Raw genomic sequence first — 20924 nt, forward strand, 5'->3', positions numbered from 1 at the left:
TCATATAAAACCATCACTACACCAACAATAAGAATAGAACATTAAAATCCCAATTAAAACACAAAATTACGAAGTTTCAAATGGCGCCTAACCACACTCGCATTGCTGGGTGTTTGCAGCAGGTTACCCCTCCATTGACATCAACAATATAACAGGAAGGAGGAGCAATAGGGAGGCCAGCAGATGATATTTGTGGCTGTCCTCAGCCATAGGCCTGGTGGAATAGCTCTGTCTTGCAAGCTCTGCGGAACTCTTTAAGGTCCTGCAGGGCCCTGATGTCACCAGACAGAGCATCCCACCAGGCTGGCGCCATGGCCGAAAAGGGATGGCCTTTCAGATCAGTTTCCGGTGCAAATTTAAAATATTATAGGTCCAGTTCCCATCATTCTTTCCAATGGTGATGCAACTTGTGATAAAGGCCATCCCATATTGAGCAAAATAAATAAATAAAAACCCTTTAGGAATCTCTCTAGACTTGCTTGCACTGGCTTCTCAAGCATCTGCATATAAAATCACAGAACACCGGATTCTAGATCCAAGAACTTAACTGTGCAGCTAGGAAAACCTGTTCCCCATTATATCTGGGGATTTCATCATCCTTAATTGGCCCAGCATTCTATTTCTGACACCTGACCAGCCCACAGCATTGTAGAGCTTTTGTGCTTGCAAGGTTTAAAGTTCTACCCTCAGCTGTGCTATCAGGGATGTTTCAGAAAACCCCGTCCATAAATAGACTCTGTCCTTGCAGACTGAGATGTGTTGAAGCATTATACCATGTTTTTCTGTATTTCCCTTTTTATGCTGATATTCGAGTCAAACTCCTTAACCCCCTCTTAGTAAATTGGAATGGAGCTTCGGACAAGTGCATGGTACAAGTAATTATTTCCGGACAAAATCTTGCCATGATAGACAGGGTAGCAAAATTTTTGCAACTGGCTATGAGGCTCCAAGAATTTAAATTTTGACTCTGTTTACTCATAGTTTTGCACTCTATAGTCTTTGTATTTATTGTGAACATATGCCAATAAAGGTGTTGTTCTTGTTGTTGATAAAGGCCATACTTAAATGGTCCTTACAGTATGCAATGCTTCATATCCCTGGCACTAACGTGCCAATGCTTCATATCCCTGGCACTAACGGTGTAAATATGTGTGTACTGCTCAGGAATAGGGAGAAACAGAACAAGTAGTATTTTTCATTGTAAACTGGCACATGGAGGGGATTTTCAGAAGTCACATGAGGGCTTTTACAGTTAAAACAAATCTTAAAGAGTCACCCTGAAAATTAATTGTGAAAATGGTATTCTGTGTTCACATTTTACAACACAGGTTTTCTTGGAGTCAGTTTAAAATATGGCTGCTAAGAAGCCAAGAGAAACCATCAGTTAGGCGGATATTTATGGAAAACCGCTTCACTAAGCTTCTAATAGATGTCTATTTCAGTATAATGAGATGATTAAGACCTTTAATAAACAGTAGAATTTATGCTTCCCGTGTTGTCTGTAGGCAGGACTATAGTAACTGCCACTGTATATTTTAAATAAAACATGCGTTCCTTTTCAGCGAAATACTGAAGACAAATAGTTACACACTGGTAACTGACTAAATGCCAACATGTATTAAGTGCAGTTCCCCCCCCCCCCTCAAAAATACAGTTACACATTTAGTTATTTCTGGTAGATACTTACCCGTGTTATGGGCTTCTAGCTGTGAAAGGGAGTTCACAGCCACTTTGCATAATGAACAGTAAAGCAATTTTTTGGCTTTCTCCTCTTCCGACTCGGAAACAGCATTCGTCATTCCATTGGTGCTCTTGGAGGAAGTTGACGATGAGGGTCTTCCCATTGTGGCAGCTGATGCTGTAGAGCCAGATTGAGATATAAAAGGGACCACTTCGACATTTGGAAGCTGACTCGAGCCATTCGCTTTCAGGTTTGCCTTGTCTTCTGAAAGAAAACGAGAACGTTAGGCTGTCATATTTCAGGAGGACTCCAGAAGCCAGGTCTACTGCCCACTGTTTTCAATGGGTGATAGACCTAGCCTCCGCGTGGAGGCCATCTATACCCGATACTCCCAAACCTGAAACATTTACCCAAATTGGGTTTTGGAAACAATGCTTACAACCCCAAAATTTCAGGAGAACAATACTCATGCTTTTTCTGAAATAATTAAATTAATTTTTTGGGAAATGCATAAACCTAGTGATGGGGAAAATCCTGCTTCTCTAATATTTATATTTGAGTCACTAATTATCTCATCATATCTCAGAAGCTAAGCAGGGTTGGCCCTGGTTAGTACTTGGACGGGAGACCACCAAGGAGTACCAAGGTCACTATGCAGAGGAAGGCAATGGCAAACCACCTCTGTTATCTTGCCTTGAAAACCCTACTGAGTCACCATAAGTCGGCTGTGATTTGACAGCACTTTACACATACAATTATACATTTCTTTTGCAAACCTAGGAAAAAATGGCTTTCCCCCAAGAATTCTAAATTGGGCTTGCAAAGTCACAGTGTGGAGAGCCAGCAAGGTGTAATAGTTGAGATTTGGGACTAGGATCTGGGAAACCCAGGTTCGAATCCCCACTCGTGACATGGAAGCTTGCTAGGTGACCTTGGGCCAGTCAATCTCAGTCTCGACCTTGGCAATTATTTGGATGGGAGACCTCCCAGGAATACCAGAGGTGTGACGTGGAGGCAGGCAATGGCAAACTACCTTTCAACGGTCTCTTGCCTTGAAAATCCTATGGGGTCACCAGAAGTCAGCTGTGACTTGATGGCAAAACACACATACGCATGAAATCACAGTAGACCAGGTGACACACAGCTGCCATTTCACCACACCTTTGCAACACAATAACCTATAGGACCTGCGTATGAGGTTTTGTTTTTTGTTTTGGCATCAGGCCATTGTTCCGTAAATTTTAGGGTAATTTACAAAACCTCAGCTCAACTTCAGCTACCAGAAAGGAAGAACAGACTAATGAGTTAAAGCAATCAAGTTTTGATGCTACACCAACAGTGACTGGCTGCTTGGTTTGATGAATGTGAGCCATGCCCTGCAGGTGCAAAAGCAGGACATCTGTTCAAAATTGTCTTGTTATCAACGATGAACAATTTCAGGGGCAAGGGTGCCCAAGCTCATAATAAAGAAGTCGAGAAAATTCACATTTACACCCTCCCCCGTGAACTGCCTCATCATCACTGCTACACATAAACCAAATGTGGCACAAATCAAGACAATTAAATGTGTACAACAGTTTGAAATTCATGCTAGCTTAACTGAATAAATAATATTACAATGTTGAAAACCAAGCCAAGTTGTTTTAAAAATCAGCATTTTGGGACCCGTCTGCAGACGCTTGATACTAGAGAGTGAAAGTTTAATAAAATGTTTGCAAGTGATGGTAAAAGTATATTTTAATCACAATACACGACTACAATTAACATTTGCAGGAGCCAAGTTTTCATTTGTTTGATTCATGGAGAGTACACTGAGCAACTTATAAATATGTAAAATATCACCAAAGGAAGAAATATTGGATCATTATCAGCTTAGCTTTAGCCTAGTTGAGCTGATAACTTCCATACATAAATGAATACACATACAAACTAAAAGTGTTTCTCTATGGTGCTGTTTTTCCACAAAGGCAGCAGGTTAGATGTTTTAGAGATTTTTTAAATATTACAGAATAGACGTACAGTAATAAAGCAGCTATTGATGGAACGTAAAAACTGTGTATCACCTCTACCTTTTCAGGAATATGTTCCAATTGTTTTTCATTAAGTGTAATCATTTGATTAGCTTTTCTAACCTGAGACTTATATTAAGATAAATGATAAACTCCCAAAATATTACAAAATAAGCCATCAGAATCAATACAGTGTTATGGCCCTTCTTCCATAAGTGGCCTTAAAACAGCCAACCCCTCCCCCATGGGAACCCACTTTTTGGGGTTACTCTAAGAATTACAGATATAATCTATGTGAAGTAATCTGATCATTCTAATTTGCTATAGGAATCAAAAATATCAGGAGAAAATACCAGAAACCCATACAAAATTAACACTACAATCCGAAACAGAGCTATACCCTTCCAAATCCAAAGAAGTCAATGGGCTTAGAAAGGAGTAAACCAGGGGTGTCAAACATATAGCCTGTGGTCCGGATGCGGTCCCTTGATATCTCTTATCCAGCCCACAAGCCATCTACCCCCTCACTCCTGATCTGGACTAGCAAGCTCACAGTCACCACCATCCCGCCCCGATCTGGGCTGGCGAGGCATGGCCCTGCCTGATCAAGTGACATTTATGTCATATCTGGCCCTAGTAACATTCTACACCCCCAATGTAAACACTGTTTAGGGTTGCATTGTAAATAACCTCCCTCCCTTCATTACTTCATTATTACTGTTCTGGATGCAAAATCGTTCTTATACTAGTGGATGGCACTCTGCTCGCAGAAAGGTGTGCGTCCTGGAATGTATGCAGATTTCCCCCTTTGGCTTTAGTCCTTTAGATCTGCATCCTATACTGCTCATCGGGAATAAATTTTGGGGGGGTAGTATGGGAAAATGGAAAAGGCAGGAGAGATTGAAAAGATCTGTTTTTTTTGTATCCAACCTGAAGTAATACCAACAATACTATGCCATAATAGTATTCTGTCTGTGGTTCTCTCACTTATCTTTTTGCTACACTGTTATATGCACTGATATATTTGCTTACATTTCGTTAAATAAAGAATAAAAACTAAACAAAGTTGACCACGTTCCTCCTTCCCATGGAACACCACCCTATCAGGCCAATCCAATGACAAGGGCTTGAAATGTTTTCCTCCCGAAAGCGTACAATTGTCTATAGTGAACTTTTCATGGCAGCTGGCAATGTATACTTAGATACCCAGCATACCACCTGACAAAGCACTTTCACAAGCATTTAAGAATTCCATTCAAAGCTTAGGCATATTCACTTGTTACCTCTGCCCCCCTCCATTCCTCTGCTGCCTCCCCCTCATCAAATTGTAGATTGTGTGTTCCTCTGGGGAGAGCCTCGTCTTTGTGTTTGCTGCTTTCTGAAGTGCCATGCTGATGGCACCATATCAATAAATCATTCATGACTCTATGAAGCAAGAGAAAGTTATACAACTAGAACAAGCAACTGACAGCAAACTTGCAAGGAATTAATAAGTTATTATCATGTTGTCAGAGGCAGAGTCTTGGAAGGTAGTCATGACACCTCTAATATCCGCCAAGCAAGGAAGGTCACACACACAAATATTTTATAATACTTGGTTCCAGACAAAAAAAAAAAAACTCTTCATGAATCTCTAACTAAATTGTGAGAATATAACAGACATTCAAGGCCATGACTATGTAAGGTGATGTATTATGAGGAAGCCACTCAACATATCTTACTTGTCCATGCAGGGGAATGCTTTAACAATATTTATTGCTTAATACGTTTATAGCACATTTCAGAGACTACACTGTCATGGAATTCACAACTTTTCTAAAACAAACCCTATAAGGTAGATTAGACTGGGAAATACTTCCACCAGGACAGGAATTTAAGACCAAGGCAAATATTGTGCTGTGTATCCAATTATTCATGGACTGGAAATTTCTGGATTCTCCCTCCTATTGCAGTTTTCTGAGCCCCTTGAAATTTTGTTCACGGAGTTCAGCAGACTTTAATGATCTCAGCATAGGAGAAGTATGCAGTGTGAGATGGGAAATGGCAGAAATTGCCAGCCCCTCTTCCAAACTCCCATTATTAGAAGACCTGTGTGGATGGATACATGCCAATGGACCTGGCAGAATTTGGTACACATAATAACAAATTAGGCATTTAGACAACTACGATTGCCAGCCCAACGCTGGCACTTGGAGGGAGTTTTAAGGAGGAAGGACATACACATAGGCAGTGCATCAATGCAGTGATGTCGTTTACTGTACAAACCTCGAAGTGACATCACTGCGTCGGTGCGATACTCTAGGATCCCCCCCCCAAACTCTATGGAAAAACCACAGAGTTTTGGTGGAATATTAGAGCATCGCATCAACGTGTCGATACCACTTCCAGGTTCATGCCAACAGTGATACCATGGTGCCGCCCCGATGCCTACCTCCCATTCTTTCAACACTGGAATCAGGGCCGCCAGGCGTGAACCCTATTAAGACAACTCATCACCAGTCTTGCTTCCACTATGCTTTCCTTCTGCCATTTCAGGACCATATGAAAGCCTTTTTTAAAAAAAAAAATAACACAGCTATAAATTATGTACATCTGGCATCAGTGGTGGAAGCCAATACCCTGTTGCCCTGGTGCAGGACTACTGATCTCGATGTGCTTCTTCAGGGGTCACTGCACATCACCAAGACGACTTTCTTTGATGGTGCAGCAAGTCTGAGCATTAGAACTTTTATTAGTTTTGAAGTCCTTATTTAGTACCTACCCAGTATCTAATGGCTTATTTTTCTCCCCATGTTCCCCTGAAGGTACACACAGAGTCTGCATGTATACATATGTATAAAATTCTATGTGTGGTTGTAAATGTGTAGTTTCTCTGTTATGCAGAGACTCTAGGAGAATCTTCAAATGACAACGCACAGGTTGGGTGTGGTGCCAACTGCTGTGATCACACTCCCTCCCACACATGGCTTAAAATGTGCATAAAGGGATAATAAAACTGTTATAAAATAAAGAGAGAGAATGATATGTATGGAACATCTACATAAGTCTATTGAGAGGCATGCTGAAGAAGAAGAGTTCGTCTTTATATGCCGACTTTCTCTGCCACTCAAGGGAGAATCAAACTGGCTTACAATCACCTTCCCTTTCCCTCCCCACAACAGACACCCTGTGAGGTAGGTGGGGCTGAGAGAGTGCAACTCGCCCAAGGTCACCCAGCTGGCTTCATGTGTAGGAGCGGGGAAACCAACCCAGTTCACCAGATTAGCCTCCGCCGCTCACGTGGAGGAGAGGGGAATCAAACCCGGTTCTCCGGATCAGACTCCACCGCTCCAAACCACCGCTCTTAACCACTACACCACGCTGGCTGCTTCTTCAGGTTATGACAGTACTTTTTAGCTCATGAGGCAAAGCACAGGGAACTCTCTTTCTCAATTCTTGTGATGGACTATTTCAAATAATAAAATCTATTTCTGCAGAACTCCTGAGAGAGAAACAAAGAAAAAAAGGTCAACTCCTTTCCAATTCTCGCTTTAAAAAAACTTGTTTGTTTTGAATTACTGAGAAAGAAAGCCTTCTAATTATGCATAGCTTTGGGCCAAGTGTGATAAAAGCGGGTGTCTCTTACGCTGCTTAACTTTTTGCTCAGGACTTTTGCAGAAGTGGCTTTTAAATATTACATCCATACAGTGATTCAGTAGCAGGTGCTTTGTTTAGCTGATGCTCAGTTAGTCTTCAATTTCTGTCTACAGTGCCATGAATATTTCAAAAAAGATTATAAATAATACAAACCCAAGAAGGGTTAGTTTTCTTGTTTTTTGGTGCAATGCAGAGTTGTTTTACAAATTAGCTGCTTTTTAAAAGGTTCGGCAAACGCTTACTTATAAAAAGAAATCAAATGGCCCTTTGAAGATGAGATCGAAATCTGTGTAATACCCTTTTATTAAGACCAGCCAAATTGACATAAAAACGTTTGATGCCATCTGGCTGGATGTTACAAAATTTAAAAAGATAGAAGGGCGGAACGCATATTTCTCAGGCCATGATGTTAAGGGATTAATGTTGCCTCACATCCTCTGTGAAATGCAAGAAGGCAATTAGTTTAACTTTATTGCTGAGGTGAATGGCCTCAGAAAAGCTGTACTCAAGTTTTAAGTCCTCTATTCTTTGTTCTATCACTGAAATGCAGTGACCACCGAGGTCCATTTAAAACCAGCTTGTTAGTCTTTAAGAGTAACCAAAGTTTATTTCAGCATAAGCTTTTTGTAAATCAGACCTTCAGATGCACAATATGAAACGAAAATTTCACAGCAACATTTATAACCACAATCATGGGGACGGGGGAAAGAAGGGGAGAGAGGCATAGGGCTGTTGATTCGGTTCGGCCCGAACTGAAAATCAGCCGAATTTCCCTTGATTCAGTGGTTTTTAGTTCGGGATGAACCGAACTCAAAACTGGTGGGCAACAGGGGAGCCGAATTCAGCGAGTTCGGGAGTTCACGAATAAATCCGGCCAATTCGGGGCCGTCAGTAAGCAGCACAACCTTCAGTAAGCAGCATTCTCCTCCCCCGGCCAATCGGTGGCCAAGCTGGGTCTTCTTCTAGCCAATCAGTCAGGATTGAGTACTGGAGGAATCAGCTGATGTACAGCCCCGCCGGGGAAAGAGAGAGAGAGGGAAATCCTCGTGTGTGTGTGCGGGGGTGCTTGTGCACATTCGCTCCTTTCCGTGGCTGCAGGGTGCGCATTTTTTGGGGTACAGACCCCAAACTTTCAGGGGATATTCAGACAATCCTTCTTAAGAGACCACCCAAGTTTTGTAAACATTGGGTCAGGGGGTCCCGAGATATGGGCTCCCCCCTTTTTCTTTCCATGGTTGCAGGGGGCGCATTTTTTGGGTTTGCCGACCCCAAACTTTCAGCGGAGCATCAGACAAGGCTTCTTAAGAGACCTCCCAAGTTTTGTAAACATTGGGTCAGGGGGTCCCGAGATATGGGCTCCACCCCTTTTTCCTCTCCCCCCTTTTCCATTTCCGTGGCTGCAGGGGGTGCTTTTTTGGGGGTGCAGCCCCCAAACTTTTATCATAGCTTCAGACAATCCTTCTTAAGAGACCACCCAAGTTTTGTAAAGATGGGTTCAGTGGGGGCAGAAATATCGGCTCCCCCCTTTTCTCTTTCCGTGGCTGCAGGGGGTGCATTTTTGGGTGTGCCGACCCCAAACTTTCAGCGGAGCTTCAGACAAGGCTTCTTAAGAGACCACCCAAGTTTTGTAAACATTGGGTCAGGGCCCCCCGAGATATGGGCTTTCCCCTTTTCCCTATTGGGATGAATGGATCACCCTCGAGAGATGCATACATATGGATCTCATATTGGATACAAATGGAATCATATTGGATTACCCAGCCTCCCAGCCCCTCCTGATGGAACAGAGGACAGCCACAGTAAGACCCCTTTGGGGGCTTTAATCTGTAATTTTTCTTTTCTGTGTGTGTGTGTGTGGGGGAAAGCAGAGTCTGTGTGTGTGTGGGGATGGAGCAGTTTCTGTGGGTGGGGGGGAAGCCAAAGGGGGCTTTTGCTGGTTCTGCCTGGGGTGTGTGTTCTCTCTCTCCCTGGTTTGAGGGGGGGGGCTTCATTTTTATGTCTGCAGGTTTTCCCTCATTCATAAGATCAGTTAGGTTATTTTGATGCTTGCTCAAAACTGGTTTTCAAATGGTGACTTAAAGAATGCATCTGCCTGGTCCCAAGTCCAATGCAAAAGGAGAAATTCCACCCCCTCCTGCTCATTATGCATAGCTAGCTGCCTCTGTCCCTTTCCATGGTTTGCAAACTCCCAGGTGTCAGGTGTTGCTTTGCACTGTTGCAAAGGTGTTGCATTGCGTGCTTGTGTTGCTTTGCAGTTGTATTGTTTTGCAAAATTCTTCACACCTGCCCCGCCCTTTGCATGTTTGCAAAGGTGTTGCTTTGCAGTTGTGTTGCTTTGCAACGTTCTTAGCATCTGCCCCGCCCTTGCTCTCATCAGCTGTTTGTCGGGGCTGGGAGCTTTGTGCGTGGGCGGCAAGCTCTGCTCAAAGATGCACATTAAGGGTGGGGGGGACCCCTTTCGGGGCCCATATCTCAGCCCCCCCTGACCCAATCTTTACAAAAGTTGGGGGGGGGTCTGGCAAGAAGGGTCCTTTGAAGCTCCTCTGAAAGTTTGGGACCTCTACCCCCAAAAATGCCCCCCCCAGAGCCGCGGAAAGGCGCGGTTGTGTTTTTAATGGCTTTATTCGGCCGAATTTTTTCCCGAACTTTGAATTCCCGCCGAATTACACAGACCCAAAGTGGGGGAGTTCGGACTTCGGCATATCCCAAATCTAAACGGGCCGAATTCAGCCGAATCTGAACTATACCGAATTTTTTTTAATTCAACAGCCCTAGAGAGGCACTGTGTCCTGTAAAGTTTTTTTTAGCAAATCATTCCAAATGAATCCGTGTGTACACATGAAGCTGCCTTATACTGAATCAGACCCTTGGTCCATCAAAGTCAGTATTGTCTACTCAGACCAGCAGAGGCTCTCTAGGGTCTCAGGCAGAGGTCTTTCACATCACCTACTTGCCTAGTCCCTTTAACTGGAGATGCTGGGGTCTGAACCTGGGACCGTATGCATGCCAAGCAGATGCTCTGCCATTGAGCCACGGCTCCTCTCTAAGGGGCTGGAATGGACAGTGATTATTACACTTCATTAATGACGAGAGAGATCACAAACTCATGGGGTTCAGTTACAGAGAGAGAAATTACAAGTCTACAAACAAGTCCCTTCCAGGAGGAGGAGGAGGAGGAGGAGGAAGAGGAGTTGTTTTTTATATGCTGACTTTCTCTACCACTTAAGGAAGAATCAAACCAGCTTATAATCACCTTCCCCTCTCCACAACAGACACCCTCTAAGGTAGGTGAGGCTGAGAGAGTGTGACTAGCCCAAGGTCACCCAGCTAGCTTCATGTGTAGGAGTGGGGAACCCAACCTGGTTCACCAGATTAGAGCCCGCCGCTCATGTGGAGGAGCAGGGAATCAAACCCAATTCTCCAGATTAGAGATGCAGTGTGAAATTTAAGACGGGGAATATAGTATGATACAGCATAACAGTATGACTAAGTATGACATGATAAGAAAAGTATGACATGATAAGAAAAACCCATTAACATCTCCAAAGGGTGTGTTATGCTGAACTGCTACCACTATAGTGAGCTAGGGAAGCCAAGTGTCGGTTTTGACCCTGATATGATGTGGTATTTAATCTTTTGATGAGTTCACATCCAAATTGTTCCTGATGAATTCTTCTTTTGAAGGTTTTTTTTTTTTTGGGGGGGGGGACAATGACTAAAATTTGCAACAGAACATCTGGGAAGATGAAAACGTCCCCCTCCCCAACAGTTTCTGAATGCTGAATTTTTGATGGCAGGTTCGTGTTAATTTATTCAATCATGTATTTATTTTATTTATTTAAAACATTTTAATCCCACCTTTCCACACAATTAAGGCTCTCAAGGCAGGAAACAGTTGAAATAATTAAAAACAAACTTTGAAAACAATATATATATATTTATATACCTGTTTGTCCAGTGTAGATAATGGAAGGGCATTGTTGGCACAAGAAGGCATATATTAAATTGGATGATGAGGAAGAGGATGAGCCCAAGATGGTATAGCTGATGTTATTGCATTCTGGGACAGTATTGCCTGAGTGTATATGGGGACAAAAGGAATAAGTCATGACCAGAACTTGATTGGGATTAGGTTCACAATAGCTTCCTATTAATCATACACATGTCCCATGTTGAATGTGGCCTGAATGTGTGGGCAATAAAGGTATGACTTGTGGGCTTCAGCTGATCTACCTTCAGAATAACTTACCAGGCCCCTGCTGGAAGCAAGGGATCCACCGCTGCCAGTGGGCAGGGGAGGGGAATGATTAGGGTTGCCAGGTCCTTTTTCACCACTGGTGGGAGGTTTTTGGGGTGGGGCCTGATGAGGGCGGGGGGTTGAGGAGGGGAGGGTCTCCCATGCCATAGAGTCCAATTGCTGAGGCGGCCATTTTCTCCAGGTGAACTGATCTCTATCAGCTGGAGATCAGTTGAAATAGCAGGGAATCTCCAGCTAGTACTTGGAGGTTAGAAACCCTAGGAATGGTAGGAAACCGAAGAGGAAGTTGGCAATATTCTGATGAGCTGATGCTGTTCCCCAAGCTCCTAGAAGTGATGTCAGTGCATCGCTGGGGACAAGTTGGCATTTGGGTGAAACGAAACCATACAGTTTTGCCCAAATGCCAGAGTGTTTCATGGGGACGCACTTCCGGGTACACAGGGAGTGACATCAGTGCATCACTGGTGACGTGTTCACGTTATTGGCAAGGGCCCTTTCTGCTGGTAAGTCCCTCTGCTGGTTGCCAGGCCCCACCTAGATCATACTCCAGAACACTTGGGAAAGTGGAATTCTTAACACAAAGAAGTGTCAAACACGTGTCGTAACAATGCAGGAAGGAAAATGACATTGTTCATGAGAACGTTTAGATAACTGAAGGTAGGCTTTGGAAAGGGCCAGAAATTAAACTGGAAAGGGCCAATAAAGCATATTTTTAGATTATCTTTCACTTCACCAAGTATCCAATATCAGGCATATTCCTTTCTGGGAAATATATAAGCTTGTAACTAAATATAAATGACCAGGCCCAACCATACCTGAGATACCATCTCTACTGTTGTGTCTAACCATGGCCTCTGTTGCTGTTCTTTTTATCATCTATAGTCATAGGACTTTAAAGTTACACAGAGAGACATCATTCTTGAGGGATGTGCTACAGCTATAGAATGCTGTCTCCCCGGAAACTCACCAAAGGCTGAGGCCCATTACTTACGCTAGAATTACTACTCATTTGTGTATTATTCAATGCTGTTCCAGTCATGTAGACATATAGAAACTATGTGCGTATAGGGAAGAGAAAACCACATGACCATAAGAGTCCAGACTTGCAATATGGTCATATGGCTCAGATGTTTGTGCTCTGCACGTGCTTCCTGGTGCCTTTTGGATTGCTAACTGGCCAGCTTTCATTTAAATAAACAAACAAAAAGCTTTGCACAATTAAATCCTGGCTGGTAAAAAAAAAACCCTTCCTCTAATCTTTCCACAACATTTGTGATAATTGCTGAGATCACAAACAACTAGTAGACAATGCGACAATTAATGTGCTTGATTTGCATAATTAATGCATCTGCTTACCAAGCAAAGTAAACCATCTATATTTGGAAAACAGAAATATGGCAACCTGATAGATGGAGTGTGTGTGTATACATCAGGGTGGTATTTCCTCTGTCAGCCCTTCTCTTCTCATAAAGATTTATATTCCCAGAGTAGCAGCAGATAGAGACATGGTAGCCACAACATAAAGTAAGGCATGGATATTTCCCAGGAGTAGTATTAAGTTCTAGTTTCAAAATTTCAAATGGCTTTGGCTTACAAGGGGAAAGTTGAGATAAGGGAAGCTTTCATGATTGTACTAGGTGTGGTGATATGACTTTATCATTCTTTTACCCACCATTAGCTTTAGGGACGAGGGTGGGCTGCTAATCAAATCTAATGCATAATTCCAGACAATATGAAAATACATTAAGCAGGTAGCAACCTTTTTGAAGGTCAATAACAGGTTTGGATATAACTTTTTCGATCCCTGATCATGTGAAATAAAATTTAAATCAGCACATCTTTTTCTGTATGTTTGAAGTCATTTCTTTTTTTCCATGGTAGGGGAAAGTGCCGTCAAATCGCAGCCAACTTATAGTAACCCTGTAGGGTTTTCAAGGCAAGAGTTACGATGGTTTTCCATTGCTTGCCTCTGTGTAGCAAGCCTGGATTTAGCTGATGGTCTCCCATCCAAATACTAACCAGGGCAGCCCTTCCTTATATTCTGAGATCTAATGAGATTGAGTTAGCCTGGGCCATTCAGGTCAGGGCATACTATTTCATAAAAATAAGGCAAATGAAACTTTGGAAAAGTAAACAGTTATCTGGCAGCTATGAGGAATACCTGAAAGCTATGAGGAACGGTGTAAAGAGTAAAAACAATTTTACAAGAATAATAGTCCTTAGGACATCTCTTATGAGCATATATCCTTCTAGGAAAAATTAATGGATGACTTTGAGTTAATGGATGGCTTATGAGTCAGCATGGTATAGTGGTTAAGACTCTAATCTGGAGAACCGGGTTTGATTCCCCACTCCTCCACATGAGCGGCAGACTTTAATCTGGTGAACTGGGTTGGTTCCCCACTCCTACACGTGAAGCCTGCTGGGTGACCTTGGGCTAGTCACAGTTCTCTTAGAGCTCTCTCAGCCTCACCTACCTCACAAGGTGTCTGCTATGGGGACAGGAAGGGAAGGCGATTGTAAGCTGGTTTGATTCTCCTTAAAAGGTAGAGAAAGTCGGCATATAAAAACCAACTCTTCTTCTTCCAAAAATTCAGCAGGGGGAAAGTATATATGTATGTACACACACACACATATTCTATCTCTCTGTATCTCAGCTGCATATTTTTGAAAGTTCAAGATCATCTGGATGCAAGATTAATAATATTTTATGAAGGGCAGTATTCATAAACATCTACTGCATTTAGCCCAAGTAATTATATAAAAATAATTAAACAGTTGCTTGGGGGGACTTTTTATTGTAAGTCTAAAGGTTTCCTGTCCAAAACTTCATTCTCATTAAAAACAGCCAAAAAACCAAAAGGCATCCTTGACATTCATTAAGACAAAGTTAGGCAGATTTGATAAGGAACTCTCAAACAATTCTTTTCTGCTTTACTACCCCATTTTATGAATAATGAGAAACTAATGGGTGTCACTCAGAGCAACAACTTCCTAAGACATTGTGCAGTCTATTGCGAAATGAGGCTTTAAAAAACATGGGACATGGCAGAAATAGAATAATGTAGTAGACCTGCATGTAAATCAGCTTGGAGTAGAACATCAATTAACTCTTTCTATCCTTTTCAGACAATACATTTCTGCTCATAATACAACAAACTTCTGAAGCACCTCAAAATTACACAAGCTGAAGTCTGCTTCTGGAAAGGGTATCTCCTGCTTCCTCATAACTTCTGCAGGCCCCGGCACAACCTGAAAAGATGTTCATGATACCTTCGCGAACTGTGCAGAATGTAATCTAAAGGGGGTACATTTCGGGGGGGGGGAACATAGGGGAAGTGTAAACTCCTTGCATAACTGGAAGCGCCTTCTGCTCACAGAGTGGCTAATTTTGGCCCAATCTATTAAAAATTAAGCAGCCAACAAACAGTGTATTGTATGAGCATTTGGGGAGTGTTACTCTGTATAGTCTCAAAATAGAAGAGTTGGTTTTTATATGCCGACTTTCTCTACCACTTAAGGAAGAATGCAACCGGCTTACAATCACCTTCCCTTACCCTCCCCACAACAGACACCCTGTGCGGAAACCAAGCCGGTTCACCAGATTAGCATCCGCTGTTCATGTGGAGGGGTGGGGAATCAAACCCGGATCTCCAGATCAAAGTCCACCGCTTCAAACCACCACTCTTAAACACTACACCACACTGGCTCTCAACAGGTGCTCCTGAGGAATAATCACCCATGGTATGAAACATGGGTGCTACCCCTACCAACTAGGTCGTTTGTTAAACGTTTGTGGTTATCTTATGCTCAAAATATCCAACTAAAGGTATTTCCCTGACAATGTCTTTGGATGCAGGTTCCTTTCCTTTCAGTGGTCCCAAAGCTCACATGGAATGCTGCCTTCCTGAGGATGGGTGGGGGGAAGCGTCACTGGTTTCTTTTTGTCAAGTTTAATGTGAAATTGTTAGCCAGACACCTGGCAAAAATGTTGGAATCCGGTGCTCCGTCTTTAATATGTCACATTTCTGATTGTACCGGATGACTTGAGAATAAGGTCTACGATTTTTTTGTAGCCTGGTAAGGGGCCGACCACCACTTTTGCAAACGCAAATTTCTAATACATGTACGCTTGTACAGGCTGAGTATCCCTTATCTGGACTGCTTGGGACCAGAAGTGGTCAGTATTTCGGATCTTTCCGTACATTGGAATATTTTGGAATTTTTGCATATACATAATGAGATACCTTGGGGAGGGAACCCAAATTCATTTATGTTTTACATACACTTTATACACGTAGCCTGAATGTAAACAATATTTTTAATAATTTTGTGTACATCGAACCATCAGAAAGCAAAGGTGTATCTATCTCACCAGAATACCTGTATCAGCTGTTAAACAAGAGCAACAACAAACAACCAAATGAACAATGGCAGGCTTTCAGTCTCCACCTACGATGCCGGGTACACTGGTTTGTTTTTTTTAAGGTGAGAGGAAACATTGAAAGCGCAGGCAGCACGGATGGAGCCTGCATGCCAGCTCGAAGGGTCCAGTTTTTGGATCAGTCCGGATAGGGGATAGGGGATACGCTATATGTTATAAGAAATCTAAGCTTATTTTAGAAGGGAAAGGAACATTTATTGCGCTCTTCTTATTCTAGTGCCCTTTCCTAATAAAAGGATAGCCGAACCTTCCAGAGCATGATATTTTTGCATGGCACATATGAGCTAATGGATTCTGCTGAAGAAGGAAATGGCTAGCCACCTATAGGTTGGATGCCCAGACCCAGACCCATCTGCTACCACATTCCTTTAGCGCTAATGAGCCATCAGTCAGGGAATCCCTCCAAACCCACAGACAGGTAAATTCATTTAGAGTAAGACTGACAGTGCAGTCCTACGCAGGTGATGTGTGGAGATTAAGATGTTAAAACAGTTTTCAAATACAGCGCTCTAAAAATAGTTTCGAACTGGGTAGTTAGCAAGGCCATCCTAAACAGAGTTATACTCTTCTAAACCCAGTGACTTCAATAGACGCAGAAGGGGGCAACTCTGCTTAGGATGACACTGCCAGTTCTTCCACAGAAGGGGATAAAATGCAATGCTGATTCTGGAGGGGCTGTGGCTCAGTGGTAGAGCCTCTGCGTGGCATGCAGAAGGTCCCAGGTTCAATCCCCGGCATCTCCAGATAAAGGGACCAGGCAAGTAGGCGAAAGACCTCTGCCTGAGACCCTGGAGAGCCGCTGCTGGTCTGAGTAGACAATACTGACTTTGATGGACCAAGGGTCTGAGTCAGTAGAAGGCAGCTTAATATGTTCATGTGTTCATGTGAGTTTAGGCAGATCATGACAGGGAGGGCAGGAGGGGATTAGTCACTGCTCGGCTCTCCTGGCCCTTTCTTACATGCCCAGGGTAATGCTGATTGCCACTTTGGGGTCAGGAAGCAACTTTCCTCCAGGCCAGATTGGACAGAGGATCTGGAGGTTTTTTGCCTTCCCCTGGGCATAAAGCAGGGGTTACTGGAGGAGTGGGGGAGGGGAGGTAGTTGTAAATTTCCTGCATTGCACAGGTGGTTGGACTGGATGACGCTTGAGGTCCCTTCCAGCTCTACGTTTCTAAAATCATTTGGCTAGGTATACGGTTCTCTCTAAGCTCTAGTTTCAGATATGCAGAAAGCAATTCTGTGCAGACGTCACTGTGAAACCTGCATGTATACAAGCACATGAAATCGTTGTGTATGTAATGTCACTGGATGTATTTATTTATTTGTTTGTTTGTTGCATTTATATCCTGCCCTCATTCCCAGTAAGCTGGGCTCAGAGCGGGTCATAGCACAATACATGTGGTGCAAATGTGTAGGAAACTGCGGCCAATTACCATTCCTATAGCTATTTTGATCTGCGGAGAAAGTACCCTACAGAGGGGAGCTCTGTTTTGATATTGAGTTACCAAGCAGGACTCTTCTACCCAGGTCCCAGACAATAAATGCATTTTCTTAGCAAACGAGCACAAATGTTTCCTAGGAGAAGAATCCAAGGAAGGTAATGTGCACAGAATTACTGTCGATCCACAAGAAGTGAGCCGAGTTAGAACTAAATGTTGAAATTCCCTAGCTATTCTCAAGCTGACATGGGTGGGAATGGATCATTTGTATTGTGAGATGCATCTCTTTTATGTACTTCAAAAACCTTTGGATTTATTGTCTTATCCTTTTAAACATCAGAAAAGAATAGGAAAAAATGTAAATTCGAATGTGCAGCCTCTTCATTTTGAAGGGTATTTGCTTTCATTTAGAAGGCGTGATCAAAGGAACCTGGTTTTTATTTGTAAGTACACAAGCACATTTTGTTTTCACACTGTGTGCATGACTTTTAACAGTTCGTGAAGTCAAGTGTCTAGAATATTTAATTCAGCCTGTTCTGCATCAAGAGAATCAGAAAAAAGGGGTGAGTGAATGTATATTTTTCTTCTACACATTACACTAGAAGATAAGGACAAGGTATGCTAGGAATCACATATCATCCATCTCATGTAACCAAGAGATGCAAGATGCTGTATTTGCAAACCACCTGGAGTGTTGAAAAGGTATAAATGAGAATAAAGAAGAGGAAGAAGAGTTGGTTTTTATATACTGACTTTCTCTACCGCTTAAGGAAGAATCAAATCGGATTATAATCACTTTCCCTACCTCTCCCCACAACAGACACCCTGTGATGTAGGTGGTGCTGAGAGAGTGTGACTAGCCCAAGGTCACCCAGCTGGCTTCATGTGTAGGAGTGGGGAAACAAACCCAGTTCACCAGATTAGCCTCCACCGCTGATGTGGAGGAGTGGTGAATCCAACCAGTTCTCCAGATCAGAGTCCACCGCTCCAAACCACCACTCTTAACCACGCTTCACAATGCTTATTTAATTAAGTTAAAATCATAACTTTTTCTTAGCATTCTTTTGCACTTTCCCCTTCCTTTCTCCAAGAACCCTCTTACAGCTCTGGTTGTCATTACTTGTGTCAGGAAATGCTCACAACGCCCTCCCTGAGGAGCAGCTACCCCGGGCCAATGGAGACAGCAGCAGGGGGCCTACCAGGAATGGGCTTGAGGGTCTGACCTTTTAACAGGCCCATTGCCACCCAGTTGGCTGCAGAAGCAAGCAGGAAGGGGCCAGGACTTACCACCAGTAGGTGGGATGCAGCACATGGCCTTGACATTGCTGCTGGGACCTTTAACTCTCAGCTCGCTGATCAACTGACCCAACAGCTGTGGGACCGAGAGGTCTGTTGGCAGTGCAGAGGCCAGGGCTAGCACTAGGAAGAGCTTCCTCTAGGCCTCCAGAAGGGTGTGAGTGTGCTTTATATTTGCACTGGGAGAATTGTTCTCCCAGTACCAGATAACCGAATCAACTAGCTCTGAAAACGGATGGCGCTGGAGCGTCGGACCCATACCTGGCTGGCGGTGGCAATGCGAGCCATGGGGGCTAAGCCGCGGCAAGTAGGAGGGCCGCCACGGTGGGCCTTGAAGTCTAGGGTGCGGGCCCGGGTGGAGCCGTTGCAGGTGCAGATGTTGGTGGTAGTAGCAAATATTCAAATGAGAACTTTGAAGCCAGAAGTGGAGAAGGGCTCCTTGTGCTCAGTTTTATCTGGTAAAGCGAACAATTAGAGGTCTTGGTGCCGAAACGATCTCAACCTATTCTCAAACTTTAAATGGGTAAGAAGCCCAGCCTTGCTGGCGTGGGGCCAGGTGTGGAATGCAAGCCACCTAGTGGGCCACTTTTGGTAAGCAGAACCCTGGTTTGTGCCCGCAGGAACCAAAATTTCCTGCTTCTTTAAAGAACCAAGTGAAATTAAACCTGATAGATGCTTATTCCTCAGTCATGCATATAACAGTTGTCCCAGAAAGGTGGACATTTTAATTCAGGAGGCTTATATTGCATTTGACCTATTTATTTTAACACCTGATCATTCTTTGTGAGGACCAGAAAGTTGGGGTTGCCAACCTCCAGGTACTGAAGGAGAAAAAAGACACCTCTGTACTATTATCAGGAGGATGAGAAAACCAGTACAGGAGCAATGCTGCTAACAATGCCAATATATTATAGCTACATATACACTTTACAGTATGTGGTAATGAAACCACCAACAACACATACATTCAGTACAACAGTGGATGTACAAAATTTCCACAGCTCATTTGAATTCCATCTGGTAAGTATCAAATAAGTCCTTTGAAGTAATTATCTTAGTCTTTTCTCAAAACAGATGCTGCAAGATGAACAGTCAAGGAGAATACGATCGTTTCGGAGCACAAGGGCTCAGTTCTTCATCAGTTCTTCAAAAGATGCAATGCATGCAATCCTGTATCAATATCCATGATATCAGGTTTCAAAGAATAACCTTTTCCAGAATAAAGTGCATAATACTTCCCCAAAGGGATAAGATGTTGAGTCCCTTCCACTCCTGGTAAGATCAATTCATTTGGAGAAAAGGGCAGCTTTGGCAATGAGTGACAGTCAGCGTCATCTTAACTGTCAATGAGTGACAGTCAGCGTCATCTTAATTTGTGTTTAGTTTGGACCTGGGAAACAAAGGTGTGGGTCTATGTGGTTCTGTTCCCATGGTTGTAAACTGCCTGCATTCACCCACATCAGAACCCATGTGTCAGTCATTTCCCCCCATCCTTACATAATTTTTAGTAAGAAAACTGCCCTAGAGATAAATCAACAAGTTATTAATTATTTTTAATAATTGTACAATTGTCTATGCAACACTTAATGCGTAAAGTGCTTAACATTTCAGATACTGAAGTTGGTATTTATAAATAAGTGCGAAGGTAAAGGCTATGTCCCATGATATAATATCTACTTAACAGTGCTCAAAAATGAACGGCTGCCTATTTGCCTCTCTTGCAAGCGGAACTAATGAAGCCTCTAAGGGTTACTAGCCGTAACAGCAACTTATTCCTATAGTTTTTTTCAGACTATGCATGAGGTTTAATGGGGGTTACTGGTTTATATAGGGAAAGAAGAACAAACATTCCCACAAGGTTTTGTAATCAGTATTAGCAAGGAAACTTGGTTAATATCCATGATTTCAGCAGCAAGAATATTTTATGCACAAAAATGGAAAAATTCATATATACCTACAATGGAAGAATGGTTTGTCAAGATGTTAAAATTAGCGGAAATGGCCAAACTGACTGCTCTGATAAGAGAAAATAACTTATCTAAGTTTGTAGAAAATCAGAAACTATTTATTGATTTTTTGGGTAATACGGAAAAAATGAATTAGTGATTTGTGGGTTTGAAGATTAGAAGAATAAGAATGTAGGCATGATAGAGAAAAGTTT

The 20924-nt window shown here is 42.8% G+C and overlaps 1 protein-coding gene across 1 annotated transcript in view; it reads right to left on the reverse strand.

Moving 5' to 3' along the window:
• Nucleotides 1-20924, reverse strand: part of ZNF385B (zinc finger protein 385B) — a 183749-nt gene that overhangs the window by 6029 nt on the left and 156796 nt on the right. Inside the window, exon 5 of the mRNA XM_056861389.1 lies at nucleotides 1688-1945. Within this exon, the coding sequence (XP_056717367.1) occupies nucleotides 1688-1945 (258 nt within the window). The remainder of the gene's footprint in view (nucleotides 1-1687; nucleotides 1946-20924) is intronic.

Source organism: Euleptes europaea, chromosome 15, assembly GCF_029931775.1.
Source record: "Euleptes europaea isolate rEulEur1 chromosome 15, rEulEur1.hap1, whole genome shotgun sequence".
Lineage (NCBI taxonomy): Eukaryota > Metazoa > Chordata > Lepidosauria > Squamata > Sphaerodactylidae > Euleptes > Euleptes europaea.